Source organism: Pyxicephalus adspersus, chromosome 2, assembly GCF_032062135.1.
Source record: "Pyxicephalus adspersus chromosome 2, UCB_Pads_2.0, whole genome shotgun sequence".
In the NCBI taxonomy this organism is placed as follows: Eukaryota; Metazoa; Chordata; class Amphibia; order Anura; family Pyxicephalidae; genus Pyxicephalus; species Pyxicephalus adspersus.
In genome coordinates, this window is record NC_092859.1 from 131,293,525 (window position 1) to 131,320,624 (window position 27,100).

General features: G+C 38.5%; 2 protein-coding genes across 3 annotated transcripts in view; one reads left to right on the forward strand and one right to left on the reverse strand.

Annotated features, from left to right (window-relative positions):
* Positions 1–7,223, forward strand: part of GALK2 (galactokinase 2) — a 101,122-nt gene extending 93,899 nt beyond the window's left edge. For both annotated transcript variants that reach the window (XM_072402411.1, XM_072402410.1), the window contains exon 10: positions 5,633–7,223. In XM_072402411.1, coding sequence (XP_072258512.1) covers positions 5,633–5,840 — 208 coding nt within the window. In that variant the 3' untranslated portion in view covers positions 5,841–7,223. The remainder of the gene's footprint in view (positions 1–5,632) is intronic.
* The window catches only part of FAM227B (family with sequence similarity 227 member B), a gene marked incomplete at its 5' end in the record, with an annotated part of 149,187 nt that continues 129,291 nt past the window's right edge, over positions 7,205–27,100 (reverse strand). Inside the window, 2 exon segments of the mRNA XM_072402412.1 lie at positions 7,205–7,339; positions 22,785–22,845. Coding sequence (XP_072258513.1) covers positions 7,226–7,339; positions 22,785–22,845 — 175 coding nt within the window.

Below are 27,100 nucleotides of genomic sequence, written 5' to 3' on the forward strand. Positions count from 1 at the left end.
CAGGGCCTACCGCCGCCTCCTCATGCTGTTACTGCTGCCGCCTGCCCACTGCCCAGTACAGTACCCAGCTCTAGATTCCAGACTAGACTCAAGCACAACGGGGTCTTTTTTCCCCACTGATTCCGCCAAGCCCGTTCCCTTTTATGTGGTTTCGCTATATAGTAGGTAGGGACAGACTTCAATGCCACCTAGAAGTCTGTATTACAGACTTCTAGGTGGCATTGACGATGCACTACACCCAGCTCGAGATTCCAGGTAACAATGCATTCCCCACTCCTGTGAGGCCTATATAACTTGTAACTGAGCTAACTGGCTAATTTTTGACTGAAAGACCCCCCTCAGGGACCTCTGCCTGTACTCTGAAGCCTGTGTATGGCTTGTAAGGGAGCGGTGAAACCTGGTGGCTAACTTTTGGACTGGAGGAACCCCCTCGGGGTCCCCTCTGCCTCTACTCGGAGGCCTGTATAAAATCCGGAATGTTCCCTTGACTGCCAGCAACATAAAATAGCCTTCCTTTTTTTTTTTTTACTTGTACAGTGTTGTGCAGAGCTGGGGGAGTCTTGACATGTCTTTCTAAATGTATTTATAGGCTATAGAAGCTCTACACAGTCCCGAAAAACAACCCAAATTTTTCCCCCATTGACTTTAATGAAGTTTGAATTCGACTTTCGTTCACCCGAATAATTTTGCTCTATTCGACCAAATAGCTGTCGAATCGAATAGTGAGCTATTTGACCAACACTAGCTCTGACCACATGCCAGTTTTGCTCTGGCTACGAAAGTCTACACAAGCACATTTGCTTGTTCCATTTCCATGTTCATGGATAAATTTACTTCACACCTTGTTTTGCCTTCTTCAAGAACATCATGTACATGCTCGTGGTCTTGCAGCTCGACTCTCAAAAGATGAATAATGGCTGCGGATGAAGTCCTGATACCTATAAAGTAGTCACAACCTTGAAGCAGAAGTAGAGAGTGTTGCAAGATCAGTAAAGCCAGGTATAGTGACTAAGAAGGTCTGCCTGCATGATCACTCTTAAAGGTAGACCTAGAGCCTTAGCACATGTCAATGAGTGGGTAGTCCTGAATTACAAAAAGAGTAGTTTTTGGAAGCGCAAAGATAATTTATCTTGCACTTTTCTTATGTTTTTGTATACAACTGTCTTTTTATCTGTGTAATGTTGTAAGCGGTATGATTTAGCTGCTTTGAGGATTCAAATATTAATATTATGCAATGTTTATAAAGTGCCAACCTATTATGCAGTGCTTTTTAAAAAAAGTCCACGGTCATGTTACTAGCTGTCCCTCAAAGGGACTCACAATCTCCCCACCATAGCCATGGGTCATTAGTATAGTCCAAGGTCATTTGTTTGGGGGAGGAAGCCAATTAACCTAACTGCATATTTTTGGAATGTGGAAGGAAACTGGAATACGTGGAGATACTCACACAAACACGGGGAGAACCTGCAAACTCCATGCAGATAGTGTCCTGACCAAGATTCAAACCTGGGACCCAGCGGTGCACAGGCCATAGTGGTAACCTCTCAGTCGCTGTGCTGCCTTGAAATAATTCATTAGATTAGATGGGATTAGGCCTTAGTATGTTGTGTATATACACCCTGTATCATTTCTTTTGTACAAAGACTACTTGTGTACAAGAACACATCACTAACAAAATTATCCACTATTTTAATTGGTTTACATATTCACAGTTGGACAAGTGTAAGAAAACATTACAAAGTACTTCAAATCTTTAGAAGAGCTGGGGGCACCACTGGTATCCAACATTTTCAGTTTTGCACTCACTGCATATTGTGGTCCCTTCTACCAACCCCCCAGTGACTTCTGGTAGTATTCTTCTTTCCTGTAACTGGTGTGAGGGAACACAGCACCCAGCAGCAGACTCTCTCTCCTCTCTTTTCCATATGTGACTTGTGAATAACTATGAACTCTCACTTACTTTAAATATTATTTATATCTCTAATTAATATTTTGTACATTGTAGTGTAATGAAATATGTGAGGCCAAATTCAGAAGGTATTTGGGAAAAGGGTTAAAGGGATCCAGGCTTGACATTATTTTCATTGCTGTCCCCACAAATTGACTAACACTTCGACTATTTCTTCTAGAGACCTCACAGAGACAGGAAGTGAGGAGCTCCCCAATGGTCCTCTGTAAAAAATATAAAAACCTCATAGAGATAATGTATTTCTTTTAACTTTAGACAATTATATTGGCTAAAGTTAGAACATAGTACAAAGTTCTGTTTAGGAAAGAAACTTGACTCATACATTGCATGAATGTACACTCCTTTCCTGTACTTAGTGTGGAAAATGCATTTTTTCAGATATACTCACTACTCAGATGGACCGTGATCACTTAATCAGTGTCAATGTGTAATAAAATGTATTGTAATGTGTGTAACCAGCCTGGAAAAATTCAATGTATTTGTGTAATCCATGTGCAACTGATCAACAAGCTGTGGTATTTGCTTATATGCATCCATAGACAGCATATAGGTGGGGGTTGGTGCTTACAGTATTTTCCTGAATAGATGGAAAAAACAAGGGTTGTAAGAAATGCATGAGAATAAAAACAGCACTTTACCTGTAAACCCCACTATGTTGCAGGACCTTACCTTGAAAGGTACAGTAATATTGCCATTACAAGAATGTTTGCTTTTTTTTACATAAATCTTATTTACATAAACATATAGGGGGTTGATTTTGTCATTTTTAAAATGATTTTAATTGTTGTCCTTTGAGAATATATATGTACAATAAACTATTGTAATATATATATTTTATGTATATATAATATGAGTTTGGTTGCAATTTTAAGGTGGTTTTCTGTAGTTCTAGTACAACTGGTATATAAATAGTTACGTATAATGGATTTATGCTGGCAATTTCATGGTAAATAAATAGGGAATAACTGAACAAAGATTACAGCTGTGATTCTGATTTCTAGTTTTTACTTTTAGAAATCATTCTTGGCTCATTTTTTTCCCTTTTTCCTTTGTTGTACATATAATTGTGTAGCATTTTTATTTCAGCATAATTTGGTGGTGCATCTTTTATGAGCGAATAATAACAACTCACCATGTCTTCTGGGACTCCACAAACGTAATACTTGTTCTTTTAGAGATCTCAAATGCCAGAGTGATTCACTTTGACATTTAAGACTTCCGCGTCATGCAAGACAGAGGATGTTCAGAATTAGGCAACTCTCAATCCTTTGGCCGTTCAGCAACCACAACCAATATGTTCCACCATCTAGTTGTTGGCAAGAGTAGTATCCAATATTGGAACACTCATAGACCGTTCAGACTACAAAACTTTAATTTCTTTCTTAAAATATGCATTTGCCAACCAAATCATTCACCAGATGATGATTGCCCACAAATTGTTGTTCACATTATATATAATGCTTTCTTTTCGGCTTTGCATTTTGTTTTAGTTATGAAACACTGAAAAAAGACAAAACAAGTTTAAAAAAAAAATGTTACTAAGGTGAGGTTGTGGAAGATATTTTAATGTCACATTTTAATGTCTCTGCAACAAGACACAAGGTAGTCATTCAACATCAGCAAGGTCTCTCCCCGACAAAGATTTCAAAGCATACTGGGGTTTCAAGGTGCTCTGTTTAAGCATAAATACAGTGGTTGGCCAGGGTAACTTAGTGCAGTAGACGAAAGACACATAATGCCTATTTCCTTCTAAATCGGAAGATGTCCAGCCAGCATTACGATGTGAAAACAAGTCCTAGGGACTCAACTATGCTCAAAAACACAGTCTCTGGGGTGCAGGATTTGGCTGTAGCAGAAGGTAGTTTGTTCGCCAAAGGGCTGGAAAGCAGTACAATAATGAGTGTCTGCAGGCAAAACTGAACAATTGTGAAGGTTCTTTGAAGGTGCGGGGCTGCATTTCTGCAAATGAAGTTGGGATTTGGTCAGGATTACCGGCATACTCAATGATGAGGATTACAAGCAGATACTTTTCCATCATGCAATATTATTAGGGAGGCGTCTGATTGGCCCCAAATTTATGCTGAAGTAGGACAACAACCCCAAACATACAGCCAGTTTGTAAGTATGAAGAAAAGCAAGAAGTGTTTATGAGATCACAAAAAGGATTACAGAAGCATTTTTCCAGTCCTCTACATTAGTTCTCTAAGATGTTTGAAACAGTCTACCTTCTGAGTTTATTCAACAACTGTATATAGGTGTACCTAGAAGTATTGACACCATTTTGAAGACAAAATGGTGGTCCCACCAAACATTGATTTTATTTAGATTTCTCATCTGTTCATTCACTTTACAATATATACTTTCAATTTCAATTATTTCTGAAAGCATTCCTAGTTTAGGGCATTTTTTACACCTGCCTAAAATGTTTGCACACTATTTGTTTATATATTTGTAAGGTTATGATACTGATTCCATATGCAATAAAACACACACCGTTGATCCACATATCAAATTAGTGTAAAATGTAAAAGTTATTACACTGTATTATTCAATGGCATTTGCAGACTATCTGCTAGTGTCCTTTTTCATACTGCATTTTGACTGCTGCTCCAGGTATATAATACATAGTAAATTACCTGCTGTCATTTTGACATTTGGTAATTGCTGTCCATACCAGCGGAGAAGCTGTGTTAGGATAAATAAGCTGAAGTTAGATGATATGCCATAGAATTTTTTATTGAAGTTTTTTTGGGTTTATCTCCTACATTTGAAGCATAGGCAGGCTGTTATGACAGAAGAGACCCTTCATGTATGTCTGTTTTGTCATAGATGTCGCAACCTGCCTGCCAGGCAGGGCAGGGCTGGGTAGAGCTTTGTATTTGTATAATTTCTTCCTCCTGTTACAGAACACATGTGCCCATGGATTTTGTCATTGGATCACTAGAGGGGATTGTTTTCCGTGCAAATTATGGCACTTCTAGGAGGCCAACACTTGCCTGTTATACAGGCAGTTTTTCTGTAAGGTCCACAAACGGTTCCATTTTTAATCTAGTTGTACTGAGCAGGATTTGCTTGCGATCAGTGTGTTTTGGCTTTGAATTATGCTTGTGTTCATTCTCTTACATGTATTACTAAGATATGGATAATATGGTGACTTACTGACTTGAGAAGATCCAGAGGTAGCTGTTAAATAATGTTAAATAAAGACTATATCATAAAATGGCTACCGTGGCAGCATAATAATATTAATACATAATGCAACATATGGTAGACATATCTTTTTCCTGAAAGGTTAATGCATAATTTTCCCATGTAGAGCAACTCTTTGGGTGCCAGTGTACCCATTGTTGTAAAATATATATTGTCACTGTAGAAATAATTAGTCAGTAAGGCTGTCTATCATAAGCATACAGGATGTAAGCATACATTCACTAAGGGAAGTAATTCTTTATATTAGATCTCCAGGGGAACTCTACATGTGACATAATAGCTACAATGTTGGGTGCTGGTAAAACATGTCTACCTTTATATACTAAACTGTTTAGGTATAATTATGTGGGCAGAGAAAAAACAGCATTTAGGTCAGTTATGTGTTATTGCTTTTGGTGAATGAATTTTATTTTGGAAATAAAAGTAACAAAATTGTACATTTTACCTTTTTAGGAAATCTGGTGCTGTTGGGTCTCGATTGACCGGGGCTGGATGGGGAGGTTGCACAGTTTCAATGGTTCCTGAGGATAAACTGGAGAAGTTTCTATTAAGCGTGCAAGAAGAGTATTACAAAACAGATGAACGCAAATCAGCTTTACTTCAGCAAAGCCTTTTTGCAACTAAACCTGGACCTGGTGCAAGAGTTCTGCTGGAAAAGTGAACCATTTATGGAAAGTTTTTTGTTTTTTTGTTTAAGAAATCTTTTGATTGCTTTTGATGTAAAACCTTTAAAATGGTGTAAAGATTGTTAACCTTGCTACCTGATTCAAGATAGACATAGATCTCTGATGGAGGACATAAAAGCATGATCCAGCTGTCAAAAAAAGCTTTAGTGCAGGGTATGACTTGCTTTGGGATTAAGTGATCCGGCATAGTTCCCCAGGACTGGTATCTTGCCACACCACAACACAAGTGTCACCAGCATATTTAACAGCTAATGGCAGTGAGCGGTACTATTACTGCTCACTGCCAACCCTATTAATTCCCCATGGCGCTGCAACCGGCAAAAGCTACGTGTAGTGTTTTCTGAGAAGAAGCGATTCCTTGGTATGAGGAAGCAGTAAATGCACTGCAACCTCATGGCCTATGAATGCAGCCTTAGTTAAATGCAGACATAGGCATAAATGCTCAAGTTCAAAGAACAATTATGCTTTTTTCTGTGGGGTGGGAACAGGGACAAGATACCATCATCACCTGTTTATTCCCAGGACAGCTGTAAAATCGGTCTGATCAACTGTGCCCATGGAGACAGCCAAAGGTAGATGAATAGGGCGATGATACTTGTATGACTATAGACAGATCTATCACCTCTGGCCTTAGAAGAATGTGCTGGAGAACTATGCAATTTACTATGACAATCGCCATATCACTACTCCACTACATAGTGCTTTACCTAAGCAAACGAAAGTGAGCACACAGATAAAGGGATTGAATTTGTCACCTGTAGGGTAATAGAAGTGTTGGGGGGTTCTCATATATTTGGGTTATAATAACAAATTTTGGATAGTTTAAAGGAAAAATATATTGCTGTTTTCACTTGCGATAATTCAAGTGATTGCTAAGTGGTGGTTCATTATAAAGCAGCCCAGTAAAGACATTTACTCTATAAATTTGCACAAGTATATATTAAAGCGAGAAGTATATATGCAGAGTAAGGAGAATAAGCCACATTATTCTATGAAGAAGTGGTAGGGGGCAGGATCACCAGGCAGTTATGTATTTTAAGATAAGAAGAGTGTATATTGTCACTGAGAATGTTTATGAGCCTCTAAAGAAAATAAAACCGGTGGGTAACTGGTGGGTTTACTGACACTTGAACATAAATATTTTCAGACATTGGTGGGTGTACTTTAAAATGGTGTTGGTGGGGATGAATGAAGATTTTTAGAAGTTTTTAAATGCCAAGTAATACTTTTAGTTCAGCTTGCCATTAATTATTAGTACATGATTTTTGATTTACATCACTTTATAATAATACTGCTTCTAAAATATAATTTTATTGTTTGAAAAAAAAACAAAAAAACAATAAAAGTTGATAACCGGCTTTTAAAGTGTTACTAATGTTTTCTCAGAGTCTGGCTCAGATTCATCTGCATCAAGAATATCTTGTATGGTCAGACCATCTTTCATAAATAACTTGTTGGAAAATGACATCTTGTGCTATAGAAAAAAAAGAATTATTAAGAAAGATGATAGACATATGCTGTAAATATGTTGTTAAGATCAGAATCTCTATAAATCATATAAATATGTGATTTATTCAAGATATTTTTTAGGAACTAGTGAGATGATTGGCAGAAATGTGAACCTCATTGTCTCACCTGTTTCTAGTCAGCCATCCACAAAAGGATAATAGTGTTTTTTTGGATTCTTTTTATGACGTTTTAATGTCCAAGTCCAATCTACACAAACTCACACTATCGGCAAGATTTGTTAAAATTCTCCAATACTGGAGAAAATAGACTATCCTTACAAAACCTGGGCGATCGACCAAACCTGAAATGGATTTGATACAGGATAGAAAACATTTGCCTACTAATAGCAAATAACTTTAAGAAGTCCATTCCAGGTTTCCCCAATCTCCCAGATTCCCCCATGATCTTCCCCAGTCTTGGAGAGCTTTATGAAATCAGGTCCATAGTGTAACCATTTTCAATAACTTAATAGTTTTACGGCTGAATTGAAAAGCATTACATAAATTTCTTTCATAATTGCAGCTATATGACAAAGACAAAAACAGATTTATCAAATTTATTGCCCCCTATAAAAGTGCTGAAAAGGGGCACTATAGACCCTAGAGGCCACTTCCTAGTACTACAACTAAAAATGCAAAATGGTAATTTGATGGTTTGACACAAAAACAGCTGATTCTCGTTGTAATTGTTGGCATTTTCCATAGCGGTGAATGGTAATTGGTAATCATAAAGATCATCTTTTAAAAGTGAAAGTACTGATCCTGTTGAAAGGTATTTTGTTAATTACCACTTTTACATTTACCACATTATCAGATATTTTTTTTTATATTTTTATTGAGTGTAAACAGTTCTCAGGTAAAAAATAAATAAAAACAATACAAGGTAAATATTGGGCAAGAGTTTGGCAGAAATAAACAATCATATGATTTCAAGTACTAAACTTTTGAAGGAGCGGTAACATACATTGTGTTGCATTATGTGTAAACAACGCAAGAACATAACAAGATAAACATTTGACAAAAAAAAAAAGTAAAGAACAGTTTTTTGGTGTACCACATCTATTCAAAAGTGACGGTTTCATACATGTGTTACATGAAGTGTTCCTAGTAGTAGCATGAAGGGGATGAACACCAGTTGTAGGAAAGTGAGGGTGGTGGGCATAAAACAATAAAGGGCTGACTTGGCTGTCCTGGGCTGCCAAGGCCCTTGATAGGACTAAAGGGGAGAGGGACCACCAAATGGTGCATACTCTGATGGTCTGATGGCATACAGTTGGCACAAATCCCATCAAAAGTGCTATACCAGAAAAACACATGCAAGCCAAATGCAGAGACAAATCAACTGGTATATAACATCAGTAGTAATACAGTGGGACAAACGTTGTGGTACAATATATTACATATTGCTAAGTAGGTGATTCCTGAGAATCAGACATAACAATAAAATCGCAATGTTACGAACAAGGAGGTCAGGTAGACTAAAGAATCATCAATCATTTTTATGAATTTTTTTCCACTCTTGGATAAGAACGGAGGGGAGTAAACTTTCCCATACACAGGGAAGGCTTGCAACTTTGGTAAATCAAGTGGCTTACTAGGGGTAGGTAGGGAGAGGAACCCAATTTACCATTGGGGGGGTGGGGTGTGCATGGAAGTATGAAAAATGTAAAGTATACAATTTAGATAAACCGAGGAGGGAGAGGGGGGCCAAGGTAAGTTGCACAGATATGGATTAGGAACAAAAGACAACAGCAACGAATAAAGAATGTTGGTAGAAGCCATTATCCAGCAGGTGGGATGTGATCCCAGTTATGCCCGAAGTGATGGTGTTCAGGTACCCGGGTCAGGTGCAAAGATCTCCTGAAGGCGAGGTAGGGCCAGGGAGGGGTCATCAAAGAACATAGGTGCCCCATTGATGGAGACTCTAAGTTTTGCTGGATAAAGTAGAGCAAAACGGATATTGCGCTCAATAATGTATTTACAGGCTGGGGAAAAGGCTCTTCGTTGCTGTGCTATAGCTGCCAAATAGTCTTGGAAATTCAGGATCTTGTATTCCTAGACCACAAGGGATTCCCAGCAGCGGGAAGCTGAGAGGATAAGTTCCTTGTTTGCTGTATGGAAGAATACTGCAATGACTGCCCGAGGTCTGGAACTTTGAGTGCGTTGGTCTGGACCAAAACGGTGGACACATTCGATGGCACGTGGAGGGAGGGGATCCATTTTCAGGGCCTGAGCGATGTCCACAGTAATAAAGCGGACCAGGTCAACAGGTTTGTAGGATTCTAGAATGCCAATCAGGGAAAGGTTGGCTCTGCTGTGCTTGTTCTGCAGGTCTTCGTACTTGTCAGACAGTGAAGCAAGGAGGAGCTGTTGAGAAGTGATAGCTGTCTGATGTTCTATGACCTGGTCCTCCAGGTCACTAATACGCTGTTCAAGATCAGCGATTCTGGTGGTGTTAGCGGCACTTTGTTGGAGAACTGTTTCAAACGAAAAAAAATATTTTCTCAAAATAGGGTATGAGAATGGTAGACACTTCTTGGGCAGTGGCACCACAAGTATGCTGGAAAGGTTGAGTAGTGAAGTCCATACATGGAGTCGCAGGAGGAGACGATGAGGCCTCAGGGTTCTGGGTAATCTGGGAGGTAGTGGCACCATTACATTCCGGTGACTTTGGCGCCGTGCAAGACTTTTGCTGTTTTCCCATTCTTGCCGTAGTACGTGAGATATATTTATCAATTATATATATCCTGAGGACGTTACCATGCAAGGTGATATGTTAATTAGTACACTACTAAAGAGATGGGTGAGAGGTACTAACGGGCAGTGCTGGTATGTAGGGCAACTGCTATCGAGAGTACCAGTCCTGAGTAAGTAAGTGGTACATATGTAGGCAGTCATACTTCTACAATCATACTCACAATTGGTCCTGGTATAGTTATGAAGCTTACTGAAGCTTACTGAATGAAGTAATGAAGCTACCCGCTCTCAGAACTTTCTCCTGTCCCTGTGGAGAAGCTGGGTCCCGCAAGTACTTCAGGGGAGAAGGAGAAGGACTGTACTGTGCAGCCAAGATGGCCGCCACAACACTGTGCCGAGGAGAGTAAGCACAGACTCTGGGTAGAAAGGGACACGTACCTAACGACGGCTCCAGACACCGCCCGACTGCAGGAGATCCTCGAGGAGCTTGAGGGAGGTGAGTATTCCTCCATTGAAGCATGTTTTTGCTTTGCAGGTCGGGGGATCACGGAGCTCCCCTAAAACATGGCCACCGTTGCAGGCTCTGACCCCGGAGGTCTTCAGATATTTTATATATATATATATATATATATATATATATATATATATTTGCTCTTACTACACTGGGGTCTAAAACATGAAAAAAATACCATTTGAATTTATGAATTTAGCACAGTAAGCACAAATCAGTAATGTCAAATTGTGTGGTGTTAATAGCCCTATAATGTGAGGTTTTCTTGTAATTCACTTTTGCCCTAAACCCTAGAACCAGCTTCATTATGGTTATTCATCTGTGTGCATGTTTACATACTTTTTTTTGTTCTCTTGTTTTTGAATTTCTCATGCTAGTTGTTATTAGAGGTGATAGACATGTTATATAGCAGACAGTAAAATTTCCATTCCTAATCCAAGTAAATCATTGAAAACGTGTTGTCATGCTTCTCGAGTCTCACCTAAGCAGAACACGACAAACATGTGTGAACCTAGCGGTCTCTCTTTACCCTTTAATCCCATATGTGCGCACTTACATACTTGAAATGTTTTAGTTCTCTAGCATGTTAAGGCTTTTTTCCTCTTCCTTTGTAAAATGTATTTATTTTGTAATTCCAAGATATCTTTTACCCACAAAGCATTCCTGTCATCAGTGTTAAATGTCTGCTCCACATAAAACAGTTGCATATCCTAAAGGCTGCTCCGCTGACAGGCAGTATAAAGGTTAGTAAGCCATGTAATTTGTTTGTCTGCAGTCAGTTATGACCTTTACTTTGTTACTCCCTCACTTCTACATTTTTATTCCTATTGTTTTCTTAGCATTTGCATGCTTCTCTTGAGGTACGTTTATCTTGCAGTTTCTGGAATTATAATTAAACACATCTATTTTTGAAAGACTTCTAGCCTTTTTCACCCAAATATTGCAATTTTGTAGGGCAATGGTTATGTTTTATGGTTATGGATATGGAGTGCTCATAGGTGCTGCATTCAACAAAGTCCCACATCCAGCACCTGTACTCTCCTGTCTTACAGTTGTTCATCACAGAAAATAATGGAACTACAACATCCACTCCTTGACCCATTCACACTATGCTTTACAATATTCCAATGCACTTTTCTGTGTCTATTGAATAGACTGGCAGAGCACCCTAATGCACAAAAAAGTGCATTGGGGTGCCAATTAATGGCACTGTAATTCATATCCTGCCAATATTATTGTAACTCATTAAAAGTAAAAATGTATTCAGAATCTGAAACATTCCAAATTCTGCAGCCCCTAAAAAAACAAACACTGTCAAACATTGGTTGGTACTTTGCAATTTGGCACGCTTCATCACCTAATGTTGGGGGGTGTTAACACAGGAGGGGTAAAGAGATTGGGGCAGCCTTTCTCAAATGTTTTAACAAGGGTGAACCCTTAATACTTTACATTCCTCCCAACCAACCCTTAAATTCTTAAGTGATCACTAAATCCTCTAACCCCCCAAAATTCCCTAATCCAATGTTTCTCGACCAGAGTTCCCCAGAGGTTGCTAGGGGTTCCAATGAGCAATCTGTGTCTCTCAGATCAGTTACCAGTGACGCCAATGTTTTTTTTTGCTATCTGTAAGGGTGAAATTCCTCCCACTGGTCAAAAATGTAAGAGGCATTCTTCCCATTGACCACCAGGCTACAAGACCATGAATTAAGCATATCATAAATATTGGCGGGGGGTTCCCTGGGACCTGACATTTCTTTAAGGATTTACTTTAGGGGGCAGCTACAATTTTCACATCAGTTCCTTTAAAAAGATATACATCAAAAAAGTCAATAGCTAGACTCAAGTTTATTAACAAATTCATTCCAACGCTAGTCTGCATCTAGAATACACACTGAATCCTTTTTTCTTGCTCTAATGCAGGCAGCAATAAAAGGTTGTGCCCAGAACAAGCAAGAAGCCAGCAAAGTCTGCAGTAATCTGCAAACTTGTTCTAGATAAAATATTAATGTTCATAGGTGATAGACAGGAAACCATTTTTTTTTTTTAGCTATCAGGCAACCTAATAAGATGCTAATGCTGTTCAGAAAACACTGTAGCTCTCATTGTAGCACACATTTTCAGCCCAGTATATAGAGATTTGGCTCTGGTGGCTGGGTAAGCACCATGCAATTCTTTCAGATTTCATAGCTATACATTCCTGTGTTAATGCCTTTATCCTTCCATCTAATACCAAAACAAATGTTAAAAGAAATATACATGTTGGTAATTTTCTATAATGAGGATAAGAGCTTTTAAAACCAAAAAGCGGCGCCAGCTCCCATATTTTTATCTTGCAAAGAGCTTTACATTATTTTTTTTACTTTCCCATTTATCTATTGGGGAATATATTCCCCTCTTTCATATGGTTGGAGCCACTCCAACCATACCCACCCCTTCCACCTGTAAATCTTCACTGGCCTCCCTCAGCCCTGTTACTGTGGACGAAGTCTTAACTCTTCTCTCATCATCTCCATCTACTACATGTCCACTTGACCCAATCCCCTCTGATCTACTCCGTGCCCATTCCTCCACCCTGGCCCCTGCCCTAACCGAACTATTCAACCTCTCCCTTTCTACTGGTAAATACCCCTCAGCTTTTAAACATGCCATAATTCTCCCTATCCTAAAGAAACCCTCACTGGACCCCTCCCTACCCTCTAACTACCGTCCTATATCCCTTATCCCATATGTCTCCAAACTTCTTGAACGCCTTGTCTACAAAAGACTCACCGATTACCTGAGCACCAACTCTCTCCTCGACCCCCTCCAGTCTGGTTTTAGAGCTGCCCACTCCACTGAAACAGCCCTTACTAAAGTGGCCAATGACCTCATCAGAGCTAAGTCTCAAGGCAACTTTTCCCTGCTCCTTCTCCTTGATCTTTCCTCCGCTTTTGACACTGTCGATCACCCTCTTCTAATACAAATCATGCGCTCCATTGGTATCTGTGACACTGCTCTCTCTCGGTTTGCTTCCTATCTGTCTGACCGCTCCTTTCAAGTTTCTTTCAATGGTAACTCCTCCTCACCCACTCTCCTCCCTGTTGGTGTTCCCCAAGGGTCAGTCCTTGGACCGGTTCTCTTCTCTCTGTACACCTCCTCTCTCGGTAGTCTCATATCCTCCTTTGGCTTACAGTACCATCTGTATGCTGATGACACCCAAATTTATCTGTCCACCCGTCTCCCTTAGTCCTGGATAAGGTCTCATGCTGCCTGTCAGCCATCTCCTCATGGATGTCTGACCGATTCCTGAAACTCAACCTGGATAAGACAGAACTCCTCATCATTCCCCCCTCAAATTCCAAATCCCCCCCTGACATATATCTAACTGTTAACAACACTGTTATTCGGCCCTCTCCTCAGGCACGCTGTCTTGGTGTCACCTTTGACTCGGCCCTCTCATTTACCCCCCATATTCAGAACATTTCCAGGTCCTGTCACTTTCACCTACGCAAAATCTCAAAAATCCGCCCCTACCTGTCCCCTGAGACCACCAAACTCCTTGTACATGCTCTTATCATCTCTCGTCTGGACTACTGTAACATCCTTCTCTCTGGCATTCCACTAACCCGACTCTCTCCTCTACAATCTATTATGAATGCTGCAGCCAGACTCATCCATCCTTCGCTCCGCTCCTCTTCCGCTACATCTCTTTGTAGTTCTCTCCATTGGCTTCCATTTCACCTTAGAATCAAATTTAAGCTCCTGTGCTTTGCCTTCAAATCCCTCCACAGTTATTGTCCCACTTACATTTCTGACATGGTTAAAAAATACTCCCCCTGCCGCTCTCTCCGCTCCTCCAATGACCTACTAATGACTTCCTCACTCATAACCTCATCACACGCACGGATACAAGACTTCTCTAGAGCTGCTCCAACTCTCTGGAATGGTCTTCCTCGCCCTATTCGGCTTGCTCCTACTTTCTGCTCATTTAAAAGAGCGCTCAAAACTCATTTTTTCAAACTTGGCTACCCATCTTCTTCTGTCTGCTAAACCCTCATTACTTCCCACCACTACATATCGCCCATCCTATTGTGTGTGAAATTCCCCCACCTACTAGATTGTAAGCTCTTCGGGGCAGGGTCCTCTCCTCCTGTATCACTGTCTGTATTAGTCTGTCATTTGCAATCCCTATTTAATGTACAGCGCTGCGTAATATGTTGGCGCTATATAAATCCTGTTTAATATTAATAAATAAAATAATAAATAATAATAAAATGGTGTGATGTTTTCAGTCCTAACCCTAGAACACTTTTAGTTATTTGGATGCTTTATCCAGTGTGGCATGGACCAACATCTGACGATGAGATCCTGGCTCCGGTCATCTTGTTTCGGTTATTTTTGTCTTCTTATTCCCTCGTTTATACTTGAACTGCTATATCAGGTCTATTATGACTTTATCCCTGAACATGCCTTTTACATCGGAATGGAGGGTGGTGGAGCTGGAAGCTCTGTTTTGAATGTTTTCTTGTGATTTTCTCATTATTTACTGGGGCAAGCAAAATGCATATTATTTACCTGTGAAAGCCTCCCTTGTATAGATATTCTAAAACCTTGAAACTGCTTTGGGGCTTCACCATCTTCGATGTGATGTCAGCAGCCACAGCAGAAAGTGCTGGTAATTTATTTCCAAGGTATGCAAGACAGCCACCCCGGTACTTTGACCCAAAATTTTATTTTTTAAGTTACCAAGTTTCACCATTGGCTGCTGCCAAATTCAGATGCAAAGTCAAATTGGCAGAGGTGGGATTCAGCTACACTGTGTTCCTTGATGGTTGCCTATGGCATAAATTTTTCACCCCTCTGTTTGGGCCTGTCACATGTGTTGAATGCAGTGCAACCCAATGAACAGCAGGATAAATTTGAATTTTTGTGTTCATTTTTAAATCCTTTTCTTCAAAGTATTCCAATCACTATGTTGGATGGTTTTTGTGGTTGGTCTGCTGCTACAGTATTAATGGGTAGGATTACCATTCTTTGACTTTACGATACTTGCCACTACTCACCATGTTTAGTATATGTAGGGTTATATCCACTATATGCTTTTTTGGTTGTACTTTGTGCCCAACCATCTAGAGGCAAGAGGTCTATATACTCAGGGACTGTGCCCTCAATGAACTACTAGAGATATTATTTACATTTCACCTGTTCACATATTATTCTTAAAAAATCTCACAGATATACCAAAATATGCAAAACCTTTGCAGTTAACTAATGCCAGTAAAATCACACTAATAGCAAGCAAACTTACTCCGCTGATAAGTACAGCAGTTTTAGTATGTGTATATTTTGGGATGCCATGGCTGAATAGTCTCCTGCATATTACACAACAGTGTTTTAAGGAACGGAGGGAGGCAAGATCTTTAAACTGTTTTTTGAATCATTATGCTGAATATCCAAACTTCATATCACACACAAATACAAACAGATCCGCCTAAATATTTCTACTGCAATAAAAAGTTGTTACTTGCAGTGATTTTAGGACAGCTAGGCTTTGATGCAGCAAAACAGCCTATATATCGGCTTTAAGATTGGAATCTGATATTTTCAGTTTGTAATGCTGTGTTTTATTTCCCTCCGAGCAAGGAGCTGTGTATGTTTACCAACAATTACAATTTTTGATCCATATGTGTAGACCACATTGTACTATTAGTTCTGTTGATCATCCAGGTGGTCCTTAGCAAACAACAGACTGCTGTTTTTTTCTAGGTTAATTAAATAATCCGATCATCTAAATATTCATTAATTATTTGATTTGTCAAAACATGATTTGTTGCTGGATGAACCAGCAATAGTTCTTTCACATGAATTGAAAGGTGTTATGATTTCAGTGTGACCATGAAACATGTTGAGTTTTTGCTGATGCATAAATATTACACAGCTCAACAAAAAAAAAATGTTTTCACTTGCCAAGGATTTTTCAATATATTTAGTGTATTTCAGGTCTGCTGAATAAAGAAATGACATCAGTTTCATTGAATTGGCTCTAGTTCTTGTGATACAGGAATCAGAATAGACAATTTTACCAACCCCAAATGTTAACAGCATATTATTATCAATCTTTATTTACAACAATGTTTTGCATTTTTATTTTAAATGTAGCATTATTTTCATAAAACTTTAATTTGCTTTCTTTTTATTCATACATTTTCTTTATTTTTTCAGGAATATGAGTTCTTCAAGAAGTTGTTTAAATAACCATAATGTATTTTGCTACATTTGTGTTGAATTTTCTCAGCAAAAACAGAGAAGAAACATTACAGAATTTGTGAAACAGGCATATCTTGCATATTTTAGTATTAAACGGGGGGACCAAGATAAGTATTTGGGTCCCCATATGGTATGCAAAACTTGTGTAGAGTGTCTAGGTCAGTGGAAAAACGGAAAAAATTGAAATTTGGTGTCCCTTTGGTATGGCAAGAGCTCAAAAATCATCATAATGATTGTTATTTTTGTGCTGTGAATGTAAAAGGTTTCAATCGTTACAAGAAAAACAAGTGGGAGTACCCGGATTTGGAATCAGCAAGACGACCCTTGCCGCATGGTGCTGATGTTCCCATACCAGTGTTCAGTACACTCCCTGATATTCCTGTGTCTGACATGGACGATATACAGGGTTTGGAGTGTAATCTAGGAGTTAGCAGTGGAAGTGAATATGAAGGAAATGTTTCATCAAACCAGCAGTTTCCCCAAGAAGAGCTCAATGATTTAATATGTGACCTAAGTCTGTCAAAACAAGCATCTGAACTTTAAGCTTTCAGTCTAAAAGAAAAGAACTGTCTGAAAATGGAAGTTAAAATAATGGTTTATAGGACAAGAGAGGTGACACTCCTACTATAGTTCAGTGAAAATGGAGACTTTGTGTACTGTTGTAACATCCTTGGACTACTAGCCCATATGAAGGAGAGGACTGGTGGCTTTTCATACACAGTTCCACTCAAAGTTTGAAATCTGTTTTACTGCATAATGGCAGTTGCTATGCATCAATTCCTATTGGTCACTCAACAAAACTTAAAGAAGAATATGAAAATATTATTATTATTATTATTACACAGTATTTATATAGCGCCATCATATTACGCAGCGCTGTACAAAGTCCATAGTCATGTCACTAACTGTCCCTCAAAGGAGCTCACAATCTAATGTCCTTACTATAGTCATATGTCATTAATACAGTCTAAGGTCAATTTAGGGGGAAGACAATTAACCTAACTGCATGTTTTTTGGGATGTGGGAGGAAACCCACGCAGACACGGGGAGAACCTGCAAACTCCATGCAGATAGTGTCCTGGCTGGGATTCGAACCTAGGACCTAGCGCTGCAAAGGCCAGAGTGCTAAGCCCTGAGCCACCGTGCTCAAAATGGTCTTACAAAAGCTTTGCTATCATGAACACCAATGGTCCGTATGTGTTGGTTTAAAAATTGAGAACTTCCTACTTAGACAGCAAAGTGGATACACAAAGTACCCATGCTTCATATGCTTGTGGGATAGTAGAGTAAAGCAGGATCACTGGAAAAAGGTGACATGGCCTCCAAGGTAAAACATGAAAAAAGGTGCAGAGAACATCATTAACAAGCCAATGGTTGACAAAGAAAAAATCATTCTCCCTCCACTACACATAAAGCTGGGATTATTGAAGCAATTTGTTAGAGCTCTGAACAAGGACGGTGATTGCATCGAATACATTTGTAGATTCTTCCCTGGATTGAGTACTGAAAAATTAAAAGCCGGAATCTTTGATGGACCTCAGATACGGAAACTGATAAATTACTCAAATTTCACAAGTTACATGACTGATACTGAAGCTTCTACCTGGCACAGCTATGTCATGTCATGGTTGTCAAGAACTTCTTGGGTAACCATAAAGCACAAAATTATGAAGAACTGGTACAAAACTTGCTCTTAAACGTTAAACACTTAAGTGCTACTATGAGCATAAATGTACACTATCTCCATAGCCATTTGCAAAAATTTCCAGAAAACCTTGGCGATTTCAGTGAGGAACAAGGGGAGAGGTTCCATCAAGATATAAAGGTGATGGAAGAAAGGTATCAGGGCAGATGGGATAGACACATGATGTCAGACTACTGCTGAAACCTTCAATGTGATTGTCCTGATCATCAGCATACAAGGAAATCATACAAACAGTTTTTTTAATTACTTCTTTGTGATTAGTTCTGTAAATATACTGAATATAGAATATATTTACATTAAGTATTTCAAAAATTTAATTTTGTATATCTAGTTTTATTTTGTCTGTTTTTCATGTTTCATTATTTTTCTATGAAGTTATTATTCAGGTCATTCATGGTATTCAGGTAAAAAACTAGAGACAATCTAGCAAAACCATATTTGGAATCGGAGCATGAAACATGAAATGAACCTAAAATGACTTTAATCTGGAAAGAAAATGTTTGTTGACCAGTGTTATGGTTTTAAACTGAGGAAAATATATTTAGCTTGCCCTTTTGAACAAAAATAAGAAGGCTAGTTAAACATGAGAATAATGACAATTTGTGCATAGTTTTGGAGGTTTGAACGACATTATTCCTAATTATTTCATATGTAAATAGAGTTTGTACAAATTGTATTATTTAGGCTCTTTTAGGCACCTGAAACATCTCAAATTGTCAGCATTGTTAGTTTTTATTATTTAGGGATGTGGTACATACTAGTCCAATAACAGTTTTAACAATTTTATATTAGGTGTCCACTAAAGCCAAGAATTCTCACTACTGCAGCCAAAAACAGGACCACAACGTCTTGTCAAGAAAAAGGATGAAATGAAAAATCTGTCTAAATGGGGAGTTAGAAACTTTATCTTGTATCCAGGGGATACCACCTCCTGTCCACTGACAAAAGTATTGAATAGTCAAAATTTTGCAAACATAAATCAATATCCTTCACCCCGTTTTGTGCCAAAGGTCTCAGTGTTTGAGATGTGTACTCTACACACTTGTGGCATTTAAAGCTTGAAATAAATGTTTTCCTTTGTTTTGTTTATTTAATTTTAAGAAGGAAAACTGAAAGGGGCATCACTTAAAAAAGATTTCTAGCAAGAATCAATAGATCTGTCTAGAGAGGATTTCAAACCTGTTAGATACAGGGGAATGTACAAATATTGGTTCTTTTTGCAGTTATAGACTGGAGGGCCCAGATCATTTAAAACACTGTCCTGAGCACAGAACCAGCAGTGAAGAAAATCAGTCTACAGAAGGAATCGTGGACCAGAACCATTCCAGGTTTGCTGGATCTCACAGCTTTACTAAAGAAAGTGTATTTTATCCAGCCTTTGGGAGGCCCAGGCCCTGTGTCAGGAATCGTGGATGCCTTGTTGGTGTGCAACTGCAGTGAAGCACTTCTAGATTCCGTGGTACAGAAGAGCGGAAAACTGCCTGGAAACTTCTGTCTGGCTGCATCTACCCTGAAGTGAAATTCATAAATTGTAATTATTAGGAAAAACATTGACAAGGAGCTTAGACTTGCAGGAATTCCATAAAGCCAAGACAGGAAATTTTCAGTCTCTGTATAAGGCTGTCCGTGACTATCTTCTTTGGAGATAAAGCATTCACTGACATGATGATGGGAAATATTCCACAAAATACTGAAGTGACTAAGCCAATTTCAATGAGGTGGGTATAACTGCATGTTCTGAATATAAATCAGACAGCGAGGTGGGAGCAAGCAGTTGTTTCTCCTGCACCAGTACGGCCAGGCCAGTGGGCAGTTTAGACAGAAAACTTTTCAATAATAAATAAAGTAGTTGTGAGCCAATAGTGCCAATCATACCAGAAAGGTTCTGAAAGTAATAAAATGATAGCAGTAACAGCAAAATCATGGGATGAATTTCAAGAACTACTTGCAGTAGCAGAGGGGTGTAAACAAGTGACAGGAAAAATGTTGTTTCTTAAAGACATACCAGTTTGCCGGACTGTAAGGTATAAGCAAGGAGCAAAGTGACCAGCTGCTCTGATTGTGTCTTCTATATAGAAACAATCTCTGGACTAACAATAATTGAAGAAGAGATCCAAGTGTAAAATGTGTGTATTGTGCCAAATGTTTACTCTATGAATGAGCCCCACCAAAGCAATAGAAAACAGTAGGAACAATGCAAAAAGAAAGATAAAGCGAACTATAGAACCTGGTGTGGAAAGAGAAAAAAATGCTCTACCTATTTTTACCACCAAGAAAAGTAGAGGGCAACATTGATTAACATTCTACTCACTGCTATAGCCCTTATAGCCCTCTACAAAGTCTTCATGCATTGTTAGCTAACCATCCTGTTTTTTGTTTTAGGGGCTCCACATTACAATGCTAATAAAGTGGGCCTAATATTTTATCATATGTATATTGTTTCATGTTAAGTGCATGCATAATAGGTAATCTTAATGTAACATAGACATTTATTTATTTTACCCCCCACCTGATATCACAATGCTCCCCCTGGCAATACCTTCCTCTACTTTGTCCTGCAGAAGGATACAGCCATTCGTTTAAGCATCATCCAGTGACATCATCCAATGATATGCTCCCTCAAAGATGACAAAGTTCATGCCAGTGCAATCCGTAATTGAGTTCATGCAATTCATGGCTCTATTTTCAGTTGTCAAAAGACAGTTTGCTTTTGCTTTTTCTAGGGTATAATCTAAAATGAAACCAGCACTGGATGTACCAATTAGGTGGACTTTACACTAAAATTTAGGCATTGCTTATTACATAGTGGCCAAAAAGAACCTACAGGTTTGGCACCACTGAAGGGGGTGTTTTTATGATCATTTCAGCAAGATCCTGGCAATGCTTAACATTCCCAATCGTCTAAGATGATGATCCATCTTCTCACAAGATTTGAGATTCTCAGTATTTCCGGGATCTTGCCAGGCCAGAAGTATAGTTACATCACCCTGACCTAAGTTATGTGGGTGAAAGCTTGGTGTAAATATATTTTCTTGCCTCACCTGTGTTCTTCTTTTACGAGTATAATGTGTTTTAATGGGGGGGGGGGGGGGGCACTGTGTAACAGGTGGTCCCTACATTTTTGTGCAAGACTCACTTTAGGTGGATTATACTAAAAGCTCTATTTATCTTTATGTAACTAATCTGACAGTTATGTAGACATGCGGCACTTCTAAGAGGTCTGTGTGAAAGCAGAACACATGTTGTGTCTGGTACAGATATCCCGGCCACATATCTAACAGAAAAAATTGAGCAAGTGGTCATAAAATTATGTGATCAGCTTATGGATGCTGTTGGTGTCAGACAGAAAAGCTACCATGCTGTAATTTGCTATATTAGAGCGTACACATAATGGTAAGTTTCTTTTTTACACAATATGATTTATGTCAAGCACTGGTGGCTACCTCCAATACAAATAGATATTTAGCAGTCCCCTTTGTATTGGATTTCTGGCAAGTAGCTAAACTGACACTTTCTTCACATCTGTAAACAGTTTAGCTGATCACATACCCTGAGTCAGATTCTCTGATATATTTATTTTATAGCATAACTAGTGCCTTGTCCAAGATTGGTGTTACTCTGGCCCTGGATAACAATCTTTGTTTATACTTTAAATCTCATTTGTATAGTACTTTACAATTCCTAAGTTAAGTCATAATGTCACAGTAAAATTCAGCTGTTTCTGCTTCCTAGCATTGATATTTAGCATACAGACAACCCAGGCTACACAATCTGAAGAAGTATCCAGTTGATGTGCAAGGTGGCTGTAGCAAGGTACCACTGAAATGTAATTTGGGAAGTTACATTACAGAACCTTTAACTTTAAAATGAAATACAGCTGCTGCAGTTTGCTTTTGTTAACCTGTTCTCCATGACTGCAGAAAAATGGTCACAAAAGTCTGTGGGAGGTCTCACGTTTTTCATCCTACAAAAACAAATCAGGCTAATTAAGTCTTACAAGTAAATACCCAAAGAGTTTTTGACTGCAGGCCTCTGGCTTCTGTGTGAAGGATTCTTAGCCAGATACGACAGTTGTGTCATCAGTACAAAATCTTACCATTTTAAACTAGAGAAAGTTATCTTATTTTACAAGAAAAGATGAATGCAAGAGTTTTTTTTTTACAATCATTACACACATTCAGAATTTATTTTTCAAATACACTACCGTTAAACAACAACTTAATTTAAAAAATGTAAAAAAAAAATGTCTTACCAATTTTTCCAAAAGAAGAGTAGTGTTTAGTTTTCCTCCACTTGAGAGTTCCTGTTTCATTCTGCAGAAGAAAGAGAAAGTGTGATATGTAATATGCATGCAAATTTAGGCTTTCAGAAAGATCTGTGAGCACTGCAGCAAATACCATTTTTTACCAACATATAAATTTGGAGGTGTATTGGGTCCCATTCTAAAGACCACCGAATATGATTGACGTCAGCTTGGTTGTAGGATGTTTGCTGGGCAATGGCCAGTCACTGCACGTGAGATTTGCAAACTACTACCTACCCTTTTTATTGGGGCCTGCTATTGTGTAAACATCCATGTGTTTCTGAATGCAGCCCTGTAGATCCATTCAGGTCTACTTAGGGCAGTCTACTTAGGGAACTACATGGTTATATAAATGAATACAACCATACAATATTTGGTCATTGTATTGTATTGGTTTACATTAGGGCAGGGGGGGGGGGCATAATCTTACCCATTAATAACATTTTCATAAGCTGATAAAACCAAGACTAATAGTGATGACAAGATAAATGACATGTCCACATTGGAGTTATTATACTGTAACTTTTCTTAGAGACATAAATAGAATGTTATTGTAAGAGACACAAACACTGTAGCCTTTAGAGCAAACCTAATAAAAAGTACCGTATTTTAATAGCAGAGCTTCTTAAATCTGTAAATATAATCCAATAATTTTGTCTAGTTTATAAAACTGGAACAACTGATGATATGCAGTTTACTTGATCTGGTCCAGGCAGCCAAACTGTTTGAAGTTAATGGAAGGCATGCTTTGTCTGTGCTTGCCCTGGCTGTTGGCAATTATAACATGACACATAACTCTTTTTTTTAATTTTTAAAAATGTGTATAACCATTAAAGTCAAGGAAATCCATAAATGATTACTTATAACAAGAGTTGTTGTTTTCCTAAATCAAACTAAGGATGTGTTTTGTAACTAGTTTACATGTATTATTAAACGTTATTTATAAAGTGCCAACATATTACGCAGTGTTAGGGCTTGCAAATGATGAACAGATGCAAACAATGGCACAGGAAGAGGAGAGGACCCTTCACAGAAGAGCTTACAATCCAGGAGGTGGGGTAGAGTGGTACACAATAGGAGGGAGGGAAGATATGGAATGGTGTGAGAGTAAGGAGACAAAGAAGACAGGTTTAAAGAGTTTGGAAAGATGTGTTTTAAGGGCTATTTTAAATGTGTAGAAAGTAGAAGCAAGCATAATAAGCTGAGGAGGAGAGTTCCAGAGAATGGGGGCAGCTCTAACAAAATCTTGAAGTCATGCATGTGACAAGGTTATTAGTGAGGAAGACATTAGTTATTGGTGGTGTAGAGAAGACACCAGTGGTGTATTTGTGTGTAAGATCTGAAATGTAGGTGGGACAAGAGTTGTGGAAAGCACGGTAACTTGAATTTAAATCTGAGGTTGAAAGGAAATCAAAGTAAAGATTTGAAATAATAGGCAGCAGATGAGGAGTGGTGGTTGTCCAGACGAGAGATAAGAGTATGTACAAGAATTCTAGTGGTCTCTGGGGACAAGATGTTTGGAAACATATGGCAGAAGGGAGATAGGACATTAGGACAACCAGGATTGGGAGAACTGCATGTGTGAAGACTAAGGGAAGATACCAATAAAAAAGGAGAGGTTGAATAGTTCAGTTGTGCAGGAGCAGAAAAATTGTCCAAATTAACAGGGCTGAAGAAGGTTATGGAGGATTTACAGGTGGGAGGGGTGAATTGGTTGAAGTTGTTTAATGGTCACAGACAACAGTTTTGATTTTATCTTTAAATTAGGTACTATGTCTTGGGCAGAGAGAGTAGTCATCAAGAAGCAGGTGTAGGGTTTAGAAGTATTGTGGCTTGCCAACAGTGAGTGGGGGTTATAAAGAGTTGTAGCCAATTTTTATAATCAAGAAAGTCAGAGGCCAAATTTCCCCTATTTGTACTCCGCAGTATTTTGTTTATGTGTATTGTAATTGTGCATGCATAGGTCAGGTGTTAGCAGGACTGGGTGAGAGGAAGGTGGGAGGCACAACTTTGTCTAGAACCAAAAGTAGAAAGTGGTTAAATTGAGTGGCAGCTTTATCCAGAGATGGGAATTTAAAAAGAGTGGGTGTTAGTGAAGTAAGGTAGTTTGAGAATAGGTTGTGATTGAGGTTACAGATATCTCTCTGCCATCACACTGGTCTGAGAGGTAGCAAAGGAGTGCAAGATGAAAAGTTGGAGGTAAGAAGGTTGTGGCCAGAAAAGGGAAGTTGTCAGTCAGGGTGGGTGAAGTTCCTGAGTTTGTAAAAGACAAAATCCATTGTGTGTATGGCAATTTGTGTGGGGCTGTTTATGTTCTGGTAATGGAGTGCTGAGGGGAGGAGGGATGGTAGCTAGGGTCATCCAATGCAACAATAAAGTCACCAAGAAAGGAAGTAGATAGGTCACTGGAAAGAATGTGTGGGAGCCAAGAGGCAAAGTTGTCCAAATATTGAGAGATTAGGCCAGGGGGCCAGTGGACAACAGCAGCAATGCAAGGTAGGGGCAGAAAAGATGGACTGAATGTACTCCAAATGAAGTGAAAATTAGAGAAGTTGAGTTGGAATGGCAACTAGGGCAGAGAATAAGACCCACACTATCACCTGCTCCATTGCCAGGTCTGGGGGTACTTAGCATTTTCTATGTTAATTCTTTAAAAATATTAATGCTATATGACACCACATATAGTAACTAATAGAACTTCTTTCAGGTTTTAAAAGCAGTCTTCCCATTCGGAAATTTTCCCTCATTACCTGTAGAGGATGGAAGTAGAGGAAACACCTTCACTGGGGAAACAGTTAGCAACAATACATTTATTTTACAGTAAACAAATTAAGAACTTCCTATCCTGGTGACAAGCTTTCTGCTAATTTCCTGTACTGGTAGAAATAAGTAGAGACATTGCCACCAGGATAGGAATTTCTGTAAAAGGAGAATAAATAAATAAGTAAAAAAATAAGTCTGAAATACTCAGCAAGCCAGGAGTAGAATTGTCACCAGAAAAAGTATTTCAGGCTTTCTATTACTCACTATCCCATTCCATTAGACTGTTTGCATCCTAACCTTTAGGTCTATTTTAAAAGAACACACAGTAAAGATAAAAATAGTGGTACTGGGTCTGGATTATTAAAGCTCTTCAAGGCAGGAGAGGATACACTTTCATCAGTGAACCTGGGTGATCCAGCAAACCTAGAATGGATCTGGTCCAAGATTGAAAACATTTGCTAGCAAATGACTTTTAGGAAATCCATCCCAGGTTTGCTGAATCACCCAGCTTCACTGATAAAAGTGCATTCTCTCCAGCCTTGGTGAGCTTTAACCTTCTGAGCGGTAACCCAAATGTGGCTTGGGGTAAAAAAAACAGCTGATAGGGGTAACCCCGAGCCACACTCAGGGTAGCTAAAAAAAAAAAAAATGAAGACTTACCTGGTCCCACCGGCTGCCTGTCCGATCCCATCCGCTGACCGCGTCCTCTTTCTCTGTCCCCGGCAGTCCCTGATGCGTGCGTGTGTGCAATGGAGTGTGGCAGGAATTTCAAAATATTTTATATACAAATTTATTATATACAAAATATACAAAGTAATCATTATATATCAATATATACATTATATATATATATATATATATATCATCAAAAATACTAAAACCTGTAGTATACCAGTAATAAAATTGTACAGTAGCATAGTAGCATATATATATATATCTCTCTCTCTCTCTCTCTCTCTCTATATATATATATATATATATATATATATATATATATATATATATATATATATATATATATATATATATATATATATGCTACTGTACAGTTATATTACAGGTTTCAGTATTTTTGATTTATTTATGCACTTTTGTTTTAACTGAGTTTTGTATTCTTTAAAGTTTATTATTAAATTTATTAAATATTGGACATATTTCGGTGAGTTATGCCTTACAGGCCTACAATGTAAAATAAATTTTCATGAAAGACAATGTACCGTTTTTAGACATATAAATACGGACAGAAATGAACAGCCCAGGAGGTTAATAAATCAGGCCGAATTAGCCTGTCTCTTTTTTAATATTGCACTGTTAGTGTGAGGTAGAAGAGTACAAGTCTGGAGAAAATCATTATCTGTATGTTAGAACAATTTTTTAACTACCACTTGGATATATGAACAACTGAAGATTAATCCATAGATTAATTCAAATAAAGCCAGTTTTTCTGGGGTGTGTGTTTGAATAACCAATATGAAAAAACAAAACTTCCTCATATGTATTTC